General features: G+C 34.9%; 1 protein-coding gene across 6 annotated transcripts in view; it reads right to left on the bottom strand.

Moving 5' to 3' along the window:
* The window catches only part of Abi3bp (ABI family member 3 binding protein), a 242,906-nt gene that overhangs the window by 122,954 nt on the left and 96,517 nt on the right, over nt 1-23,435 (bottom strand). For all 6 annotated transcript variants that reach the window (XM_071615402.1, XM_071615403.1, XM_071615405.1 and 3 more), the window contains exons 5-9: nt 22,593-22,774; nt 21,698-21,753; nt 10,254-10,302; nt 9,298-9,369; nt 8,514-8,606 (exon numbers count right to left, since the gene is read on the bottom strand). In XM_071615402.1, coding sequence (XP_071471503.1) covers nt 8,514-8,606; nt 9,298-9,369; nt 10,254-10,302; nt 21,698-21,753; nt 22,593-22,774 — 452 coding nt within the window. The remainder of the gene's footprint in view (nt 1-8,513; nt 8,607-9,297; nt 9,370-10,253; nt 10,303-21,697; nt 21,754-22,592; nt 22,775-23,435) is intronic.

The raw sequence follows: 23,435 nt of genomic DNA, 5'->3' as shown, positions 1-23,435 counted from the left end.
ACCATGTACCTGATAAGGACTGGTATCCCAAACACATAAAGAATTCATACAACTCTGTACTGTTCTGCCGCACACTAGAATGACTATTGTTGACAACAGTTTATTGAATATTTCAAAACTAGTAGTAGAGAGGATTTTCAATGTTCCTAAAGCAATCAAGTGCACTAGGGTGATAGATATGCCAGTTACTCTTACTTGATCATGACACATTAAATACATGTGTTAAAAGGTCATATTTTTCCCCATAAATATGTATAATTAGTATGTGTTGATTAAAAATATTTTTAAAAAATAGAAAAAAATAATCTGAAGTAAATTGGGCAAAGACTGAAGAGATGACACAAAAATGGTCAGTGGGAAATGTGATGAACATCACCAGTCATTAGAGAAATACAAATTAAAAACACAAGAGATCATCTCAATAGGATGGCTATTACCAAAAAGACAAGAGAAAACAAGGAGGTAGAGAAAGGAACATTTAAGTTGTTATAATCATTATGGAAAATAGTATGAAGATGATTCAAAAAGTTAAAAATAAAGCTATCATTTAAGGTAGTCAGCAATCCTTCTAAGGGGTAAATGCCCAAAGGAAACGAAGCAAGCACTTCAGAGATAGATGCACCTCCATCTCCACTGAGGCATTATTCACAGCATCCAATATATGGAAACAACCTAAGGATCCACTGCAGATGAATGAATCAAGAAACTGGTATCTAGAAACTAGATGAATGAATCAAGAAACTGGTATCTACACATGATGGAATACTATTCTGCTTTTGAAATGGAGGAGATTTCATTGTTTGTAACAACTTGAATGAAGTTAGAGAACATTATACTACGTAAAACCAACCAGGCACGTACAGAAAAATACTGTATGATCTTATTGATACGTACCATTTTTTAAAAAATTCAAATACATAGAGAATAAAATGGCAGATAGCTGGGGGGGGGGTGGTTGGGATAGGAAGTGAAGAAATACAGGACAGAAAGTAAAAGGTACAGATGATTAAGTTCAGAAATACAAGATTCAACCCAAAGATTACAGTTATAATATTGTACTATATGCCAGATATTTGAAAAGAAAGTAGATTTTTGGTGCTCCTATCACACACACAAGAAAGGTAACTAACTATGAAAGGGGATGACTGGATATTAGTTGATGTGACTATAGTAACTATTTCACTAAATATATGTATATCCAAACATGTTTTATACAATAAAAGATTAAAGACAAATTTCATGTCTTTTTTTTGAAACATGATCTGTTAGGATAATACACTTGATAGAATTTTCCTTGGATATACTGGATATTTTCAAACACACTGAGTATTAGTCTCTTCAGTGCAAAAGAAATTTTTCATATGCTAAGTTTAAGACAGGTATTTTCCCAGAAATTTTGTTTAAAAAGATACTTCCTATTTTTATTTACACATTTATTTGCATTTTTATTAAAATAGCACTATCCTGAATCATACAAAAAAAAAAAAAAAAAAACCCCATCCAATATAATTCCCTAAGTTAGAAAAAGCACAAAAGGCTGAGTTCATATTAAGGTAGCAAGTACAACTTGGCAAAAAAAAAAAAATGAACAGGAAACATCACTCAAGACTAAGGAATAAAACATAGCATCTTCTGGTTCAAAAGTGGCACCAGTCGTCTGGGAAGCAACTTTGACCATCCTTCACAAACCCTGATCTTTGTAGTTTTGGTGAACACATTAGGGACAAAATGAAAATGAGATTGGTTGGGTATTTTTCCTTCTCCTTCCAAAAAGTCCTTCCCAGAAACAGGGTGAAAAATTTAGTCTCTGGGCAGAGAACAGATGAGTGCAAAAATCCTGGATTGTATACTTTCATCTACCTAAGGTTTTCCTCCTTCTCTTTCCAGAAACTTCTTAAAATTAATACTTGAGAGAAACTTAAGATTTTACTTTTTAAAACTCTTACTGGTTGCCTAGCATTGAATGAGAAAAATATAAAAAAAATTAACTTCCATATCCTAATAATTCTACTTATGCAAAATTTAAGGGGTCTAGATATTTGAAAAACACGTAGAGAGATGGAAATTGCTGTTTTCATTTTTGCCTAACTTGAGTTGCTTGGCTTTGTGTGAACAAAACTGAACATCTCCTCATGATACTGTTTTCCAAAGAAAAAAAATTGGAAAAAAGTTCTTAGAGGAAATGCTTTGAATATTTCCCTATTCAGTATTATGTTGGCTATGGGTTTGTCATATATAGCCTTTATTATAATGAGGTATGCTTCTTTTATAGATACTTTGTTCAGAGATTTTATCATCAAGGGATGTTGAATTTTATTAAATTTTGACTGCATTTGTTAGGATGATAATGTAATTTTTATCCTTGATTGTACTTATGTGTATTGTGTTTACTGATTTGCACATGTTTAACCATCCTTGCATCCCTGGAATGAAACCAAATTAATCATGGTATATGATCTTTTTAACGTGCTGCTGAATTCTATTTGCAAGTATTTAAATTGAGACTTTTGCCCCTATCTTCATCAGGAATATAGGTCTATAGTTTTTCTTTTTTGTTGTTTTTGTGTCCTTGTCAGGTTTCAGTAGCAGGGTAATGATGGTTTCAAAGAATGAGTTGAGAAGGATTCCTTCTATTTTATGGAATAATTTGAGGAACATCAGTGTTAATTATTCTTTAAGATTTTGGTCAAATTTAGCAGTGGGCTTTTTTTTTGTGGGGAGACCTTTTATTACTGATTCAATATCATTATTTTTTATTTGTCTATTTAGATTTTTAAATATCTTTTTGGTTCAATTTTACTAGGTCTTATGCATTCAGAAATTTGCCCATTTCTTCTAGATTTTGCAATTGATTGACATACAGTTTTTCAAAATATTCCCTATTCTTTTTGTCAATTTTGCTTGATTTATCAAAGAACCAACTCATTGAGCTTTTGTATTATTTATTTTTAGTCTCCATTTCATTTATTTCTTTTGTGATTCATATTATTCCTTCCTACTACTGGTTTTGGGTTAGTTGTTTTTTTCTCTAAGACCTTGAGATTCTTATTTAGATCATATGAGATCTCTCTTTTTTTGAGGGGAGAGGGGTACCAGGGATTGAACTCAGGGGCACTCAACCACTGAGCCACACCCCCAGCCCTATTTTGTATTTTATTTAGTGACAGGGTCTCACTGAGTTCCTTAGAGCCTTGACATTGCTGAGGTTGGCTTTGAACTCATAATTCTCCCGTCTCAACCTCCTGTGTCACTGGGATTACAGGTGTGCAGCGTCTTTCTCTTTCTCAATACAGGCACTCACTATAAAAACTATAAAATTCCCTCTTAAAATTGTTTTTGCTGCGCTCCATAGGTTTTGTATGATGTTTACTTTCCATGTGTTTGAATAATTTATACAGTGTCTATCTGCTGATTGCTAGTTTCATTCTTTACTAGTGAGTAGAGAAGATGTGAGATACTATTTCAACTTTTTTAAATTTGTGAAGACTTGGTTTGTGGCCTGATATGTGGTTTAGTTTAAGACAATGTCTGTTAAGTCCATTTTATCTAGAGTATAATTTGTTAATTTGTAATTTCATTTGTTATCAAATTAGCAATTTTTTGTTAGTTTCTTTATAAATTTTTTGTTTATATGTTCTATCTACTGGTGAGAGTGGGACTTTGAAGTCATCCAGAATTATGATATTGGGGTCTATCTCTCTCTTTATGTCTAGTAGGTTTTTTTGGTACATGTGTTTTGTATTTTTACAAAAGTGGATGCTTTGACATGTAAATTCATAACCACTGTAACTTATTGATGATTTGTTCCCTATATGTTCCCTATAAAGTGACCTTCTATATCTCTCCTGCTTGCTTTTGGATTTTGTTTTCTATCATTTTATTTTCAGTCTATGTATATCTTTGCTGGTGAGGTGAGTTTCATGTAGGTAACATACGGTTGGATCTTGTTCTTAGCTCATGCAGTGTCTTTTCATTGGAAAATTAAGATAATTCACATTCAGAGCTATTCAAGATATGGACTCATTCCTGATTTTTTTTTCTGATTGTTTTAAATATTCCTTACTTGCTCTTATCGGTCTTTGAAGTTTGATGGCTTACTCTACTGATTCTTTCCTATTTGTAATTTGTATATCTATTTTTCTTGTGGGATTTTGTTTTCATGTGCTCTCACAATGGTGATTTTTTTTTTTCTCTTCTGGTTATAGGATTTCCTTAAGCATTTTGTGTAATTCTGGTCGAGTGGTCATAAATTCCCTTAGTTTATACTTATCATGTCAGGTCTTTATTTCTCTCTTCAATTCTGAAGAATAAGCCTTGCTAGGAATAGTAATTTTGGTTGGTAGTTTGGAATTTTAAATTTTAGGATTTGAGATACATCACCCCATGATATATTGGCATTTAGAATTTCTTTTGAGGAATCTGCTATTAATCTTAAGTGTTTGCCTTTATATGTAACTTGTTTCTTCTCTCTTACATATTTTTTTTGAGAATTTTTTAACATTTATTTTTTAGTTTTTTGGCGGACACAACATCTTTGTTTGTATGTGGTGCTGAGGATCGAACCCGGGCCGCACGCATGCCAGGCGAGCGTGCTACCGCTTGAGCCACATCCCCAGCCCTCTCTTACATATTTTAATGTTATTTCTTTGTTCTATACTTTAGGCAATTTAACATGTCATGAAGAGGTCCTTTTTATTCTGGTTATATCTATTCTAAATGCCTCTTGTACCTGGATGTCCATGTCTTTCCCAAGATTTGGGAAATTTTCTACTATTATTTCATTGAATAGTTTTTGTTGTTGTTGTTGTTTTTACATCATCTGCCTATAATTCTTCTGACTAGGAATGCTGATGAGCTGAAAAATTTGATTTTTTTAAGGGCTTCTCAGAGATCTTGTATGTTCTTTTCATTCCTTATTTTTGCTTGAGTATGAAATTTCAAAGTACTTGCCTTTAATCCCTGATATTCTTTCTTCTGCCTGGTCTAGTCTATTTTGTGGCTTTCATTAGAGATTTTTTATCAGATTTATTGTGCTTTTCAGTTCTAGGATTTCTGTTTGCTTCTTTTTAAAATCTCTATCTCTTCACTGAATTTTCCTCATTATCTTCCTTAACTCATCTAACCATTTATCTGTATTTTCTTGGGTTTCATTGAGCTTTCTTAGGATTATTCTTTTAAAATCCATATCTAGCATTTCATCCACTTCATTATTTTTGGAATCTGTTACTAGGGAGTTATGAACTTTAGGAGGTGTCATATTACCTTGCTTTTCATATTTCCTGTGTTTTTGAGATTTGTACATCTGTTTATATGGATAGCTCTTCTACTTTTGTATGATGACTTTCTTAGTAAGCAGTTTTCTCTTTACAGCATATCTTAGAGTATTGGTTTGTTGTCCAATATTGAGTTTATTTTCTATTAGACTCTATAGTTTAATTTCTCCATGGATTCTTTTGGCTGTGACTAGTGGGTTTGGATACAGTATAAGAATCTGAGGGAAGCACTCTTTCATAGGTCTTGTAAGAGTGAGGGCCCTCTGAAAACTTGAGCAGGTTTGGTATATACAGCACAGTATTGGGTGAACCCTGTGGTTATTCCTAAAGTGGGAGCGGAAGCCTTTATTAGGTGGTTGGGAGTTTCCATAGGTACTATTGATATTGAATCTGTTACTGGAAAGCAATTCTGATACCGGTTGCTCCAACTGTGAAGCTCTCATTCTTAGTTTGTACACTGCTACAATTACCGGTGTTTCACAGGGCGAGGTATGGGCTGAGATCACAGTTCCCTCTCTGTGGTACCCACAGTCCTGTTAACAATGTGTGATCTGATAAGACGTGGGCATGATTAATGCAGAGAGCCCTTATATATGCGGTGTTCACAATGGTTGTATTATTCCTCTCTGCTGTTACTATGTGGGTCCCTGTCCAGGAGTGAACCTCAGAGCCCCCCCTAACTTTTCCTGCATGATGGATTGATGACTGGGAACTTTTGCTTCCCCTGTTCTTTAAGTTGAAGTATCTGTTAAAGTTCACACTGGAATAACATATAATTCCTCCCAGCTGGGCTGTGAGTGTACATCAGTGAAAAAGCACCCATCCAATGGATACAGGGCCCTGGGGCTCAATCCCTGGCAACACACACACACACACAAAAATATTGATAAAAACCAAAAATAGAAAAAACTAAAAAATTGAAAAGGAGAAAAATAAATAAAAATGAAAAAGCAGGAAAAAAAAGACAAAGGAGAAGCATAAAAACATGAAAAAGGGGATTTTTTTTTTTTTTAATAAAACCCTTCTTTCTGAGGTGCTCCATGATGGTGTTGGGGTAGATGATTCCAGAGCTTCTCTTCAGGTCTTCTTAGACTATGCACCTCTCATGCAATGGCTATGGGTTTTTTATGCCCTATTTTTTTTTCAGCTGGGTGACTAGCAGGAGTGATTTGTGGTTGACACTAGATACAATTCTACTCTCTTCTGCACTGCATGCTGGAACAAGCTAGCATGGAATGCAAAATGTACCAGGCAAAGATTATCTTCTTTGATTTATACTCTACACAGTCCATCAGCTGGGCCAACCCAAGCACTGTGATGTGAACCCAGACACCTCTGAGAGCAGAGAGGAGGGATGGAGTCACAGAGAGTCTTTATCTTGTGCTGGGAAGGAGCAGCAGTATTCAGAATCCATAAGCTCTGCTGCCCTTGACCATGGTGACCTCAGACCTGGCTCCCACATGAAACCCACATGAGACTGCACTCCCTGGATTCAGAAGGCATGTAAACCTAAACCGTTGATTTTATAGGAAAGCACATTCTGCATTGCCATGTGCATTTCCTATACCATAAAACTAAGCAGGCCTGAGTCAGAGTCACTCCCCAAGCCAAAACTAACCAGTGAGATGCACTTGCTGAAGCCTCTTAATTAAATGGCTACAGGGTCCTTGAAGTGGAAAATGCTAGGATTTCTGTCCCCCAAAAGAGTATAAGCTCAGACAGTAAGACTTTTCTTAAGATGGCTCCTGATTACAGGAGAAATACAGGGAATTACTAAAATCAGCTCTTTGTCAATCCCAGTTCTCTTCAGCATTTAGATTGCATTCTGTACCAATGGAGCTCTCTGGGACTTCTCTTTCCCTTATGCCTAGGCTAAGGGGATAATTTTCTTCCCCTGGATGTGTTGCTATTCAACAGGGTTCTGGTGTACTCTTTCTCTTGCTATAGTCTATTATACAAAATCTCGAGGTTTCACCTCACCTTTATCTCTTCAGTAAATTCCAGTCTCTCTCCCCCTGTCATGCACCTCAACAGGCAGCTACATACCTGTTGTTATTGTTCAGTCTTATGGAGAATAGATGGCTCTATCCCATCATGTTGCCTCCCTTCCACAATACTTTATTAAAAGTCTTTTTGTTATATCTCATTTGCCATGTGTTTTCTCTCTCTCAACTAAAAAAGAAAACGCATTAACTTAATTTTGCTCCATTGTTGAAAGAGTGACCTTTCCCCTGAAGTATAGTGTCTGAAGTTCCAGTACGTGCAGGCATAAATTTGTGTAACTCACCATTATAGCTCCTAGGAACTTGCAGTTCAGGCATGGAGTAATGCTTAATAAGTATTTGTTGATTGAAAGCTACCAAACTTGGGCTTAGGCTTCTGTTTTTTCTTCATCCACACAACTTCTTAATTCAATTTCATATTAAATGCTAAAGTTCTTAGGTAGTGTTTAGCTCAGAGAAAACATTTTCTCTTTTATGTCTTGTTCAGTTTGTACCACATGATGTTGTTTCCTTTCCCATTTGCCAACAATCCAAATGTTCTCCAGAGATAGAGGGGTGGTTCTCAAAGTGAGGTCCCTGGACCAGTAGTGTCATAGTTACCTAGAAACTTGTTAAAAATGCAAACTCCCAGACCTCACCCCAGATCCTCTTCATCATTAACTCAGGGTCCTAGCAGTCTATAGGTTCATAAGCCCATCAAGTGCTTCTGATCCTCAAACAAGTTTGAGATCCTCTTCTACAGGGACATTTAAGAGTCTAATTTGATACTCAAAAGGAGAAGGTGCCCAGAGACCACCACAATTATTCCTTGGCCTCACTTTTAGTGGATTTTGTTGCTATTTTCAAAAATTATGTTTTGTTTTTAAACACTGAAATCATACACAGTTCTTTCTAGAAGTAGGAAGCAATATCAATCTCAAGTGTAGTAATTCTAATATATCTGACCTTTAAATTAGTTCTCATTGACTATATCTTGTGGCCCCTTGATAGCATAGTTTAATGAGTCTATAAAACATATGTAAATACATTTATATAAATATAACATCTATAGTTAAATATTTATATTTGTAACAGAATGTGATTTGTATGAATATCTCTAACACTCCAACCTCCTTGCTCCTGGTTTTTACTTTGCCATCAAACATCTCATTTGCAAGATTCCTGGAATATCCTAAGAATCCTGAGTCAGTACTAGTACTCAGTCATTGAAAAGTCAATGTAGAATTTTGCTGCTTACCTAATTGTGTCTTGATTGCATCTGAAATCTCAAACATAATGGATGTAGGAAGTTTTACAGTGGTGTCATTAGGACCTGGTATAATAAGGTGAACTGCAAAGAAATAGATATAAATAAGATAGGGGGAAGACAATCAATCATGACATAAAGCTCAGAACACCAGGTACTAGAATATGAAGCTTAGTGTTTATTTTGGTTAGTCAGTTTTGACCTCAAATTTAAAATGTTGGGAGAAAATATGATCATACCTTTGAAATAGAGTGTTTTTCATTTTTAGAACTGAACTACTGAAATCCTCTGGATTTAATCTATAGATTAAAAAATTATAAAATGTCTGCTTAAGATGTGTGATGAACCAAGATTATTATCAATGATTTTTTTTTTTTTTTTGGTAGTCATAGGGATTGAACCCAGGTCCTCCTACATGCTTGGCAAACATTTTACCACAAAGCTACATCCCCAACCCAATGACAGTGACTTTTAAAAGAGCAGTTCAATACAAGACAGACTCCTATGTAACTTCAAACAACCCTGTGGGCATGTAGGATGAACACCATCATTCCCACTGGGCATGGGCTAAAGATTCTTCTTGAACACACCATGATAAAGGCAGTGTCTCTTGGCTGCTAGCCTGGAAGGCACAGAGGTCAGGATGGTACACAGTGAAAGGAAATAGACTGACAATTTAACAGCTCTTCTCACAATGCAAAACTCCTTGAGGGCCCTATTATTAAAAGACAGTCTAAGCTGCTGATTCTAGACATAGGTTTCAAGGTTGACTCACCTAGTATCGGTCCTCCATAGGGAGTCTTATCTGGGGATTTAGTGGAAGCCTTGTGAGTAACATTCTGAATCACTGTTGAAATACAAAAGAAATAGTGAGTTGAGGTAAACAAAACAAAAGAGGAGGCAGTAAGAAGCTAATAATGTGAAGCCATCTGTCCTATGAATATCCTAATCCAAGTTTATCAATTAATAAAAAACAATTCAGTGGTCTGGCTACACAGCCAGCAGGAGGATTACCTAAATACCTCTGCCTTTAGGTAACGAAAGGATATTATTCTATCATAAAGTGTTCCATTCTAATTACTGGAAGATTTCCTTTGTATCTCTACTCCCTGAAAACTGCCCTTTCCCCAGGTCAATTAAAACTAGCACAAAATGCAGCCTGAAGCAGAGATAATTTCAATTCTAACTGACCCTGTTTTGAAAGTACACTTAGGACATTTTGTTTTCTTAAAAGAAGAACTATTTAAGGATTCACCTCTTCTATCAAGAATCTTCTGGAAATAATGGAATCATTTTAATAATGCGAAAAACAAAGTCAAAACAAAAACAACTGGATACTGAAATATACATAATTCTTAGAACCTGAACATCTTTACTTTCCCTAAGTGACCACTAAATCACAGTTTTCATTTCACATCTTAATGTAAATGTTCTATTAATGGCTTTCTTTATGCATGATATCTTAATCCTGAATGAAGCTCCACATACTTAAGTGACTTTTAAAAATTTAATACTTGTTATGGTTGCTTTGTCCAGAGTTATGCTCAAGGTTTTGCATATTGGTACAAGAGCCCAAATTACCTATTAAGTGCTAATTTACTAGACCATACTAGTTTCTTCAAACTTTTTTCTGAAAAGCAGAAATCAGAGTGTTTGAGAAAATATATAATTATTTTTGTTTAAAAGTATATTAAAACTAGTTCTTAGGTACCCAGAGAGCAGACTAATTACCTTGTTTGATGATTGTTATTGGGATTAGCTTCTTTGGGACATACGCTGGCTGAAAAGAGAGGAATAAAAATCAGCTTCCATATCAGTTCTAATGACCTAAAGAAATAGTCCTTCCTTGTCTTTAATGAATTCTGTCAAGCAGGTTTAATAGTGACTGTATAGATCTTTACCACCCACATCTGCCTCTATTTTATTGGATTCACCTGGTTTCCACAATAATTATCCAAAGGATTGACGGAAGCAATTTATTCAGAATTCTCATTTAGTTAAAAACTGCAAGGGACAGAAACTAATTCCTCTATGTTGAATATAGGTTTATTTTCATTTGATTTGAGGAGTGACCCAGCCAAGTTCTGTCTTTATATTTCCTCTCAAAAAGATGCTAAGCTACCATTGTTCAAGCACACCCTGTTGTAGCTGCTGTTACTACAGGCACCACAACCTCTTTGAGCTCCTGGAACCAAGCCTTTATTGCCTGAGAGGGCAGAGCTGGGACTTAGGTCCAGACAGTTCTTACTTCAAAGCCTGTATTCAACCATTCTGCACCTACTTATACACAAGGGACTTCAGAATTAGAAGGGCACATCCCAGAGGACTATACTACCTCCCCTCACCCAAATTGCCTCAGAGGTCGCACTGAAGGTTTTGACACCATACACTGGCTGGCACTAGGTTTATGCTTTAAAGCAGAGTCACTGCCAGACAAAATCAGGAGCCAAGGATAAAACAGACGAGAGCTACATGTAGACACACAAAGAGAAGGTCAGCAAATACATGTGGGAGGTCAGAGGTGAGCTGAAAGGTCCTTGAATTTTTGGTACCTGGTCTAACTTGTGTTCATGATGTAGACACACCATGTAACAGACCTGTTGATTGTGAAGCATGTGGTGAACGTGAGATACTGAGCAAATAGGGGTGTACAGTTGTGAGCAAGAGACTTATTTACATGCTATCATTTTAATGAATTGTATGCCCATGTTGAAGAAGGGCCATAATACCAGCCTATTTTCCTTGTATTAAGGTACTTATATTTAATTTACTACCATCAGGTAGTTTTTGCAAAGAGGTATGTGTACTCATTGACCTAGCAATTTCCTCCTCAGCCTAAGGAATTAATCAGATAGAGATAATTGTTTACACATAAGGTTGTTTAATACCATAGTTTAAAACAACCTTAGTTTCCAAAAATATAGGTTTTATTAAATAAATTATATGGTCTAAATGTTTACTTCTATTTAATATACTGGGAAAAATATGCAGATTATGAATAAATACAAAGAATACAAATATGCATACATGGTATGTTGCAATTTTATAGCAAACAGAGACAAAAGACAAAAAGGAAAGACATCATGATTTTGTTATTTTTAATAGTAGTTATTTCTTAGGAGCTAATAGTGATTTTGTGTTGCATACCTTCATGTATGCCAGATTCCTTACAAGATGAATTACATTTCCAATCAGGCAAAGTTACCTTAATCTATAGTCTGTTCAGCTACCACATATGCTTCTGTGTGGCAACCTAGCTTGTGCACTTCTGGTGAATAGGGGAATGATTTAAATACAATTTAGACATGATTTTTTTCCCCAAAGGGAGTAGAAGAGGAGGAATAGAAGCATAACCTTCAATGGGAAAGACAAAGATTCTCAGTTTGAAGGTTGCACTTCTAAGAAGACTCCTTTTTCTGCTTTACCATAGAAAGATTTTGTCAGCATTTCCACATGAATCCTTTTCTGGAGAGGGCAGACAGGCTCATTACATATTATATTCTTGTGTCCCCCTTAAGATCAGTCTACCTGGCTCCCCTCTACCTGCACTATCTACTTCTTACCTATGAAACTTCAGGAAAAGTGCCGCAGGTATACGGTTTCTACCACTGCTAAGAATTTTTTTTTTATATTAAAACCATTAGCATTTATTTTTGCCACTTATATTTTTAGTTTTTTTTCATAATTACATGTATATATTTAGGAGATACAATGTGACACTTTGATAAAACCATACAACAAAGAGTGATTAAATCAAGGTAATTAACTTGTCTAACTACCTTACTTATCCTTTTATGGGGTGTGAGTCATTTGATACTTATTTTTAGCAATGTTGAATTACATGTTATTAGTAATTCTGGTCATCTTTCTGTGAATTAATTCTCAAAAATGTATTCTTCCTGTTTGACTAAAACATCTCCTCATTCCCCCTCTGCCTCTATCCTACTGGCTCCCTTCCCCAGATACTAGTGATCTCTTCTCTTGAGTTCAACCCTCTGAGAATTTTAAATGACTGGTATAGCAACTTCCAGTTACATGAAAGCCTCCTGGTGGGGGAGATACATTACCTTTCTAGGTACCAAGGGTCATTTTTGGTAGGTCTGTGGCTATAGTTACAAAAGTTTTTGAATGGTGTACCCTATATTTGCCCTACAAATCCTGTCACTTAGTACATGTTCTGCAGAATGTGAAGTTTTTCAGAGACACCTAACACATTATAGCAGAAATGCCTACACGTGGCTGTGTTTGTAGCCTTTGAATTGTATTACACCAATTTTATTCCCTGTGCTGTAATGATTAATTTAAGACAAACAAATTTTCGACAAGGACAAATGGAAAATATTTTACTCTTCACATGAATGGAACAGTTTCTGAGTTCTTAGTTGAGTACAGACCAATGTTCTAGTAACTTGATGACAAGACTACAGGTACAATTTGTGCTGCCAAAAATAAGGAAATCATTTAGCTGCAGAATGCAATTCTTTCTAGACCTACAATTGCTGTCTTATCTAATCTGCAATTCAAAGGTGCTCTGATACTAGATAGCTACATCTCAACAGGTAGGTTCCTCCCCTTCCTCTCCCCAGTACTGAGGATTGAACCCAAAGGCACTTTATCATTGAGCTATATCTGTGGTCAATTTTAGTTTTTATTTTGAGACAGGATCTTCTAAGTAGCTGAGGCTGGCCTTGAACTTGAGATTTTCCTCCTTGGCCTCCTGAGTAGCTGTACAGCAAAAGGTAATGTTTTTAAAGGGCATCAGGAAAGTCCTGCTACCTCATATATCTCTGCCAAAGAATCTAAAATCCCCATATAGAAATCCACAAGGTGCATCCTTTCCATGTGTTATTAATGTTTAAGGAAATATCTGTAACCTGAACCTTCCAAAAAATGAAATAGTGTGATAACTTTTAAGATAGCAGTGTTTAAACAATCACTACCTGATTTTATTTGAATTTGATGTACAATATTTTTTTTAAATTTTTTATTGTTGGCTGTTCAAAACATTACATAGTTCTTGATATATCATATTTCACACTTTGATTCAAGTGGGTTATGAGCTCCCATTTTTACCCCATATACAGATTGCAGAATTACATCAGTTACACATCCATTGATTTACATATTGCCATACTAGTGTCTGTTGTGTTCTGCTGCCTTTCCTATCCTCTACTATCCCCCCTCCCCTCCCCTCTTCTCTCTCTGCCCCCTCTACTGGCATTCATTTGTCCCCCTTGTATTATTTTTCCCTTTCCCCTCACTTCCTCTTGTATGTACTTTTGTATAACCCTGAGGGTCTCCTTCCATTTCCATGCAATTTCCCTTCTCTATCCCTTTCCCTCCCACCTCTCATCCCTGTTTAATGTTAATCTTCTTCTCATGCTCTTCGACCCTACTCTGTTCTTAGTTACTCTTATATCAAAGAAGACATTTGGCATTTGTTTTTTAGGGATTGGCTAGCTTCACTTAGCATAATCTGCTCTAATGCCATCCATTTCCCTGTAAATTCTATGATTTTGTCATTTTTTAATGCAGAGTAATACTCCATTGTGTATAAATGCCACATTTTTTTTATCCATTCATCTATTGAAGGGCATCTAGGTTGGTTCCACAGTCTTGCTATTGTGAATTGTGCTGCTATGAACATCGATGTAGCAGTGTCCCTGTAGCATGCTCTTTTTAGGTCTTTAGGGAATAGACCGAGAAGGGGAATAGCTGGGTCAAATGGTGGCTCCATTCCCAGCTTTCCAAGAAATCTCCATACTGCTTTCCAAATTGGCCGCACCAATTTGCAGTCCCACCAGCAATGTACAAGTGTACCCTTTTCCCCACATCCTCGCCAGCACTTGTTGTTGTTTGACTTCATAATGGCTGCCAATCTAACTGGAGTGAGATGGTATCTTAGGGTGGTTTTGATTTGCATTTCTCTGACTGCTAGAGATGGTGAGCATTTTTTCATGTACTTGTTGATTGATTGTATGTCCTCCTCTGAGAAGTGTCTGTTCAGGTCCTTGGCCCATTTGTTGATTGGGTTGTTTGTTCTCTTATTGTCTAATTTTTTGAGTTCTTTGTATACTCTGGATATTAGGGCTCTATCTGAAGTGTGAGGAGTAAAGATTTGTTCCCAGGATGTAGGCTCTCTATTTACCTCTCTTATTGTTTCTTTTGCTGAGAAAAAACTTTTTAGTTTGATTAAGTCCCATTTGTTGATTCTAGTTATTAACTTTTGTGCTATGGGTGTCCTATTGAGGAATTTGGAGCCCGACCCCACAGTATGTAGATCGTAGCCAACTTTTTCTTCTATCAAACAGCGTGTCTCTGATTTGATATCAAGCTCCTTGATCCATTTTGAATTCACTTTTGTGCATGGCGAGAGAAAGGGATTCAGTTTCATTTTGTTGCATATGGATTTCCAGTTTTCCCAGCACCATTTGTTGAAGATGCTATCCTTCCTCCATTGCATGCTTTTAGCCCCTTTATCAAATATAAGGTAGTTGTAGTTTTGTGGATTGGTTTCTGTGTCCTCTATTCTGTACCATTGGTCCACCCGCCTGTTTTGGTACCAGGATGTACAATATTTTTAAAAAGACACCTATTGTTCATTGTGCATTGGAGTCACAGGTACAGATGGTGAGAAGGTTGCAGGGGGAAGAGGGAGTGAAAGTTCTGCAGGCTGCCATGCAGTTTGGGCTATTATGGTGCTATAGCTTGAATTTGTCCTTCAAAGTTCATGTGATAGAAATGTAATTCCAATGCAACAGTGGGAACTTTAAGAGGAAATTAGGTCACCATTACCTGGAGAGTTGGTTAGTTAACACTAGAATGGGTTCCTGAAAAAAGGAAGAACCTGGCTCCTTCCACCTTTTAGGTATGCTCTCCTGCCCTTCTGCCTTCCACCATGGGATGAAGGCCCTCACCAGATGCCAGCTCCCTGATCTTGGACTTCATAGTCTCTAGAATTTTATAATCAGTCTCTGTTCTTTGTAAATTACTCAGTCTGTGATATTGTTATGGCAACGCAAAACAGATCTAGTAAGACACATGGCATCGGCACAACACCACTCTCCATGGACACTACCTCTGAAGCAATTCTTAAGCAGTTTCTCACTGACTCTCTTTGTTCTGTAGCTTTCTGACCCCTAGGCTTACTGTAATCATCTGTCACTACTTCCTCCAACAGTTCTCACCCTTTCCTTCATTTAGCAAGTATTTTTAAAATATTTATTACATGCCAGAAAGTTAATATATTTACCTGCTGCCCTTTAAGAGATATGTTATCTGTTTCTACTTTTCTAGATACCTGTCCCTTCACAACCATACTTCCCTTGAGTAGAGAGATTAAGAAAACTTACTTTTACTGTTTGTCTTGGATGTTGTGACTGAGTATGCAGATGGTGACAATTAATGGGGAAAGAATGCTGAAGTGGTAAAGTGAAATGCTCTTGAGACAAATCTAGTGTGCTTTTTTGGTCATGGCTAGAGAAAGCCTATGCTTATTCAGAAACAAGCACAATGGCTGCAACAGTTGCATAGCAGAGGAAATTTCAATTGACCTTGCAGTATACTAACTTCCTCCTGATATTGTTTGAAAAATTAGGTTTAATAAAATTAATAAGAATGCTATTTTTTGTAGGTGTGTCTATTTGGAGATTTTGTGGTGTCAAAATATTTATTGTAGATGTAACTATTTTCAGGCCCTGAGAAAGAAGAGAAATGTCCACTTTGGGGTTAAAGGTTACTCAAAATAAAATTTCAGTTACTAAAGAGCCAAACCACATGAGAGGAACTTGGGATTGTTATAATTCAGTTTTTCGGATGTTCTAATGAAAGTTATTAAACATACTGATTCAATATAAAATATAAGATCTGGCTAGAATGAACCTAACATTCTACTTCTCATAGTCTTTGAATTTCTTGTCAGCAGAAAAGGGATGAGACATATACCTTTGATGATATGGTTGGTCTACATATATTTTTCAAGTTCCTGCTTAAGACAAGGATTGTTAAGAGTGGAAGGATACACAATCTTAAAGTATGGGTAGGACTAAAAAGGCAATTCTTTTTATTGACATGACTCATCTGTTGATACACTTTAAACATTGGTAACACTTATTTTTGTCAATAAAAGATATGACTTCTTAAAATATGGGTGGATTTGGAATAGAAGAAAGAAAGTGAAAATAAATGTTCTATCTTGGAGAACACTAGGAGATTTTGATCAATTATATTTGTATTTCAAAATCTGTTGTGCCACTCACTTAAAAATTGATTCTCTTTAATGAACTAGTTAGATAACTAAATTTTTTAAAAGAGATAATGTATTAAAATTTTAGTCATTTTTCTAATATTATTTCTTGAAATAAGAAAACCTCTAATAGTAAACATTTGTTTTTTAAAAAATGTAATAGATGGGGCTGGGGTTGTGGCTCAGTAGTAGAGTCCTTGCCTAGCATGTGTGAGGCACTGGGTTTGATCCTCGGCACCACATAAAAATAAATAAAATAAAGGTATTGTGTCCATCTACAACTAAAAAGATATTTTTTTCAAAAAAGGTAATAGACTCTCAAGAAGGGAAAAATAGCTCAAATATCACGGTAAGTGTATTTTTCTTTCTTAATTACACCAGTCTTAAGTGATACAGTTTGTTACAAAGAATACAGCTGTGTTTATGCATATACTCTTTCTGATTTTTCCAGAGGTATAGGCAGCAGTGATACTCAAAGTATTTAACAACTGGTAGGACAAAGGCAGTGACCCATCAGAAGAGATCCTGCTACATATCTCTGCCACAGCTCTACTGGGACTCACCAGCAAAACACAATTAGATACATGAATTACAATATATAACATAAGCAGATGGATAAGATGGGGTACCTTAAATTCAATTCAAAAATTTTAACCTAAATATTATTTATTTTTTCAAAAGGATGGCCTAGAGTTCACACAATTTTTCCCATTTCAAATAATCCCCTTAATAAGGTATCAAGGAGTTTTTGCTGTTTATAAGATTTAGGTGTAAGAATGTATAATGAATGAACCCGTTTTCAATGTATCTTTTGCTTGAAACCTTGAAAAGTAAAACATCTGGAATTAATTTTACATCTCTTGAAATACTGCCTTCTAAAGTCAGTCTCAGAGAAGACATGGGTGAATATTTGGGCACAGACTTTATTTGGACTGAAATATACCTCTGAAGTATCAAACTGGTTTTCAGAATCAATTCTATGTGGTCATAGAGGATGGCTGAAGGCTGTCCCACATAATTCCTTTTTAACTTTACCATGTCTGACAGCATCCAAGAGCACAGATGTCAGTTTATTTTTCTGCTGCTCTGAGAATAATCATAAAGAAAGCTTCACAGAGAAGACTAAATATATCTTTTCAATGAATTTGGGTTTTCCTTTGGAAATAACCAAGAGTTTAAAAGTACAGCTCATCAGAGCTGGCTGCTTGCGGGTGCTCCACCTCACAGCTTGAAGTGATAAAATGTTTGGCTGTGTGTCAGAGATGCAGGAAGTTTCTCCCTAACCCTTCCTATCATGGCTCTTTATGATGAGGAGAAAAAATTAAGTTACTCCATAGTAAAATACCAATCAGCTTTCCTAATTCTGCTGAGTAACTCACACTAAATGAAATATTCTGCCAAAATAAATAAAATTTTTTGGGATATGATAACCGAAAAGAAGGAATGAAAAAAAAATGACATCATTGAATCACATGAAAGATGGAACATGACAGCCAAGAAGGTTGGAGATAAGCTTTTCTTCCTAGGAAACCATTCACAACAAAGAATGAGGACTGTTCTAGAAGAGGATTAAAGAGCAATTCTATTACATTAATCCACATATGCAGTAGAGAAGATTTATCTTTTCTATGCAATACTGATTGGATCCGAGACACACACACACACCGTAGTAAAATAGAATCCATATAGTTTGGAGTTTAATTATTGCAAAGTAAAACCATTTGTAAAACTAGAAATTGGATGGAAATACACTTATCTGCTCTCTGGAGAGGGAGAGGCTTTCTAAAATATAATACAACTGAAGATATGACAATGGAAAAGTCTAATAATTCAATTGAGCAAATTTTAAGACTTGCCTTCTTCAAAAATTCCAATAAACAAAATTAATTGATAACAAATGTGTTCTAGATGATATCATAAAGGATCAATGTTCTTTAATCTATAAACTCTTTATATCATTCAATAAAAAAGATCACAAAATGTCCAATAAACAAAGAAGTGCAATAAAGGTCATTAAATGGAAAACACAAATGTCTAATAAACAAGTGAAGAAAGTACAGATTTATCATCCATCAGAGAAATGGTAATTTAAAACTATCACATTGGTGAAAGCTTTGGTGATGGAAATACATGATGTTGGCAATGAGAGGATTATATGAAGATATACTCTGGCATATTCCTGGCAAGACGGTAAAGTGGTACAGACTTTCTGGAAAGAAATTTGACTATATATATTAGGAAGGCTAAAAATGTAAAATTATTAGTAGGTAATTCTAGGTATTTGTTTTAAGGAAAAAATCAGAAATGTGAACAAAGCTTTATGATGAGTTCACTATAACATCATTTAAATAAAAAATCAGAAATAACTTGAATGCCTACAAACTGATTAAACAGATGATGAATAAGATACCTATTATTTGTAGCAAAATGGATGAAATCAGAGAATATTAGGTTAAGTGAATTAAGTTCAACACACAAATACTACATGCTCTCTCTGATATATAGATGCTTTAAAAAGTCAATCTGAATGTGTAATACAATTACTGGAAGTTGGGAAGGGTGAGGATACAGTAGGAGTTTGGATACAGAGTACTCTAAGGTTCTACAGCATAGTGGAAGGATCATAATTCACAGTACCGTATTAAACACAAAAGAGTTCGAAAGCTCCAAATACAAAGTAATGATAACATGATGCACATATTAATGACTCTAATTTGACCAGTACATATTGTATACTTGTACTGAAATATCATATTGTACCTCATAATATTGTTTAATTATTATATGCTAATCAAATTTTTTTTTATTTTTAAGGACTTATAAATGTTAACTCTCCTGTTTAATCATAATGTAATGTACATATGTATGAAATGATCACACTGAACCCCATAAATTTGTACCAATAAAATAAAAATCTTAAAAAGTAAAAAAAAAAAAAAATTAAAGTTTTAACAGAACACAAATGGTCTTATACTAGTCTTTATAAGATTTGTTATGGATAAATTTGCTAATGCATTTCCACTGTTTTTACATTCTGAACTTTTAAATTTTAGACAGTGAGGAAAATAGCAAAACCTAAAAAAAGAAAGTAAGAAAAAAAAATAGCAAAACCTAAAAAGAAAAAAAAAAAATAGAAAAAGAAAAAACCCAGGCCTGGGAATTTAGCTTCAATCCCTTTCTTGTATTGGGATTTGAAATACGTCTGTTATGGTTTGGATTTTTAATGTTCCTTCTGCCCTCATCCCTCACCAAACAACAACAAACAAACAAACAAAAACAACCTATGTGTTAGACAATGTAAGAATGTTCAGAGGTAAATGAGTAGATTATAGAGTTGTAACCTCATCAATGGATTAAACCATTTAATGGATTAATGATGTGAATGAACTCCTGGGTGGTAACTGTAGGCAGGTGGGCATGGTGGAAGAAGTAGGCCACTGAGGACATGGTCTGGACTATAGATGTTCATGAACCCTTCTGTTTTTCTGTCTCTTGGCTGCCATGAGCTGGTAGCTTTCTTCTGCCACATCTTAGGCCCCAAGCCATGAAGTCAGCCAACCATGGACTGAACCTCTAAAATCTTGAGCTCAAAATAAACTTTCCCTCTTTTAGGTTGCTCTTGTCAGATATTTTCGTCACAGGAACACAAAATTTACTGATACAACATCAAAATAGTTTCCTGGCAATCATAATAATGTAATGCTTGTAATTATTATTTGATAAGAATTTCATAGTAAACACATTTTTCTGCCAACTGAAACCATAGAAACAACTTGTCTTATCAGGATTAATTCTCAGTCCTATTTTATCCAAGACCATTTTCTGTCACTGAAAAGAGTCCTCCTTCTGGGTTAGGGATGGTAGATCCTGTGTTTTGTTTGTTTTTTAACAGGGGAAACCCTGGGTTTGATCCCCAGCACCAAATACAAACCAAAAAGAAAAAAAGAAAAAGAGTCCTCCTAAGCATGTATTCGCCCACCCCATTACCCCTGGGCTACATGATCAGTGGAGTATTCTGTGAATTATTTAATTAGACATAAAAAGATAACCATCCAGACAGATCATGTTATACACTGAAGTGCAAATTTTCACCCATGATGAGAGCTTCTGCATTCATTCAACTGTAGGATATTTCACAGGCTGGATACTTACAATACATAAGAAACAAAGCCAGCACTAAATTTTCCTGTTCTTACCAAAGTAACTCCTCATACCAAAGTAACTCCTCATCCTGGTCAGTAACATAATGTTCTTGCTTTACAATTGGACATGTGATTTGAAATGCAAACAGCTCTATGTGGCTGTATCAATGGCTTACATTATACTAAGTAGTGCATAACTGATATGATGTGTCCCAGAGCAGACTGTGAAAAAAATTTTTGCTCAAGTGAGACATAAAAAGCTATCTAGACTGGAGGCAGGAGAGAAAAATGCCTGGCTCACAAACCACACAAATATTTACAGTACTGAACTGAAGCTGGGCATGTTTTAAAACCAAACTGATTGCTTTTTCATTTTGAAAAGGTTGGCTACTTTAAGTAGGAAGTGATAGAAAGTAAAAAAGGAAAGATCTCAACTTTAGCAATGTACCTAGAGCATGGACCAATCAATTGGCTTTTGAAGTGTTATATTAAAAAACGATCCACATGATAGAAGAAGCATTACCTAAAAATACCTAGAATATTCAAATAACAGAATGACTATATGAAAATTTCAGAATTTTAGAGCTTCAAACAAATTAGAGATAATTTGGAATCATAGTTCTCAGAAAAAGAAGCTAATTCCTAAAACATTAAGCACGTAAACCATTTCTCCATTGCTAATCAGTTAATCCAGTTTCAGTAACTCCTAATTGGACTCTTTCCTTATTTAAATAAAAATACAATGCAGATAATTTTTTAAAAATTCTTAAAAGTGAACTGGTACATACCACTGTGTGGACTTGGTCATAAGTACTCTGGATTTTCCCATTTACTTTGTTTTTACCTGACAAAAAAAGGGGGAAATGACATTATTTTAATTCTTCTTGCTCCCAAATCAATTTCAGCCCATCATTATGAAGATGACTACAACTCATGCTCTATCTTGGGCATATTATATTACATCCTAGCCTTTTAAATATTGATTCCAATAAAGTTTTAATGAAAGGATAACTAGAAGAAAACTGAGGGTTCTCCCCAAATATTTTTATATCCACTTCTGCTGGTCTATCTTTCCATTCTAAACATTTGTAATAATAATAAATAATAATAATAATAATAACAACAAGAAGAACATTATTATTATTATTATTATTATTAGCTCAGTTGTATTCACTGGTCAGCAAAATATGTTACAAGGGCCTATGACATCAGTAGAGACATCAATTTTTTAAACTGCTTATTTAAAAAAATCATATTATTAAATAAAGATTTTGAAATGTAAATACTTAAATTGTATTCTTTTTGCATTTTCTTTTTTTTTTTTTGCTTTTATTTTATTTTATTTTATTTTTAATTTTTTATTGTGGGTTGTTCAAAACATTACAAATTTCTTGACATATCATATTCCACACTTTGATTCAAGTGGGTTATGAACTCCCACCTTCACCCCATACACAGATTGCAGAATCACATCAGTTACACATCCATTGATTTACAAATTGCCATACTAGTGTCTGTTGTGCTCCACTGCCTTTCCCATCCTCCACCCTCTTGCATTTTCTTAAATACTAGAACATGAAAATTAACTCATTTCATATCATGCAATAACTAAAAATAGATAATTAGGGAAAAAAGAAAAAAATTACAAAAATCTTACTGAAACAAACAATTCCAGATACTTACTTCCTATAATAGTCTTGTGATTAAAAATCTTACTCCAAATTCCCCCTTCCACATTGTCTTTTACTCCAAATTCATAAACTGTGTTGGGCTTTAAATTTTCCACAATTGTTTCAGTGGCTGGACAGAGTTGAAAAATCCATTTTTTTTCCTTATCCTTTTCTCTATAGCGAATTGTGTAAAATCTGTTGAACCAAAATATAATACCTTAAAATCACATGGAAAGTCACAATATAATTTCAAGTTTCTTAATGTATCTCAGACTTCAATCAACTCAGAAAACTATATTTAATATTGGACTGTTCAGGTTTTTAAAAATTTGCAGAGAATATGAAAAAAATAGCTCAACATGTGCTTATGTTTTTAATTTCAAATTGCAAGTTGGGGGTCCATATAATAGCCATTTATGATCTGATAGAATCCATAATTCTCAGTTCTGTTATTTGCAGCTTTAGAAAATGAAGTTGGAAAACATCATTCACTCCTTTCTGATTACAGAGAAGAATATAGGCATTATTTTATAAATACTTAATATTATAGTTTCATAATTTTATAAATTTAAGACTTTTAATTCCAAGGAAAGTATCTTAAAGGTAATAACATTCAATTTTTTAAGATGAGCCCAAGATGTATCCTGGACTACAATTTAAGGGTGAAATAAGTTTATTGTTACAAAAGAGAATTAAGACCAACAGCCAAGTTAAGGGTACAATTGGAAAACATAATGCAAACTCAAGAGTACTGTCATTATGGGGCCTTTGCTTAGAGTCTCTTTATACTCTGAGTTAGATCTGTCAAATATGTAATCTCCACCACCATTTTTTGCATCATTGCTACATCCTGTTT

The sequence above is a fragment of the Marmota flaviventris genome, chromosome 8, assembly GCF_047511675.1.
Source record: "Marmota flaviventris isolate mMarFla1 chromosome 8, mMarFla1.hap1, whole genome shotgun sequence".
In the NCBI taxonomy this organism is placed as follows: domain Eukaryota; kingdom Metazoa; phylum Chordata; class Mammalia; order Rodentia; family Sciuridae; genus Marmota; species Marmota flaviventris.
Note: the sequence above shows the minus strand (reverse complement) of the source record. Positions and strands in the feature narration are given on the sequence as shown.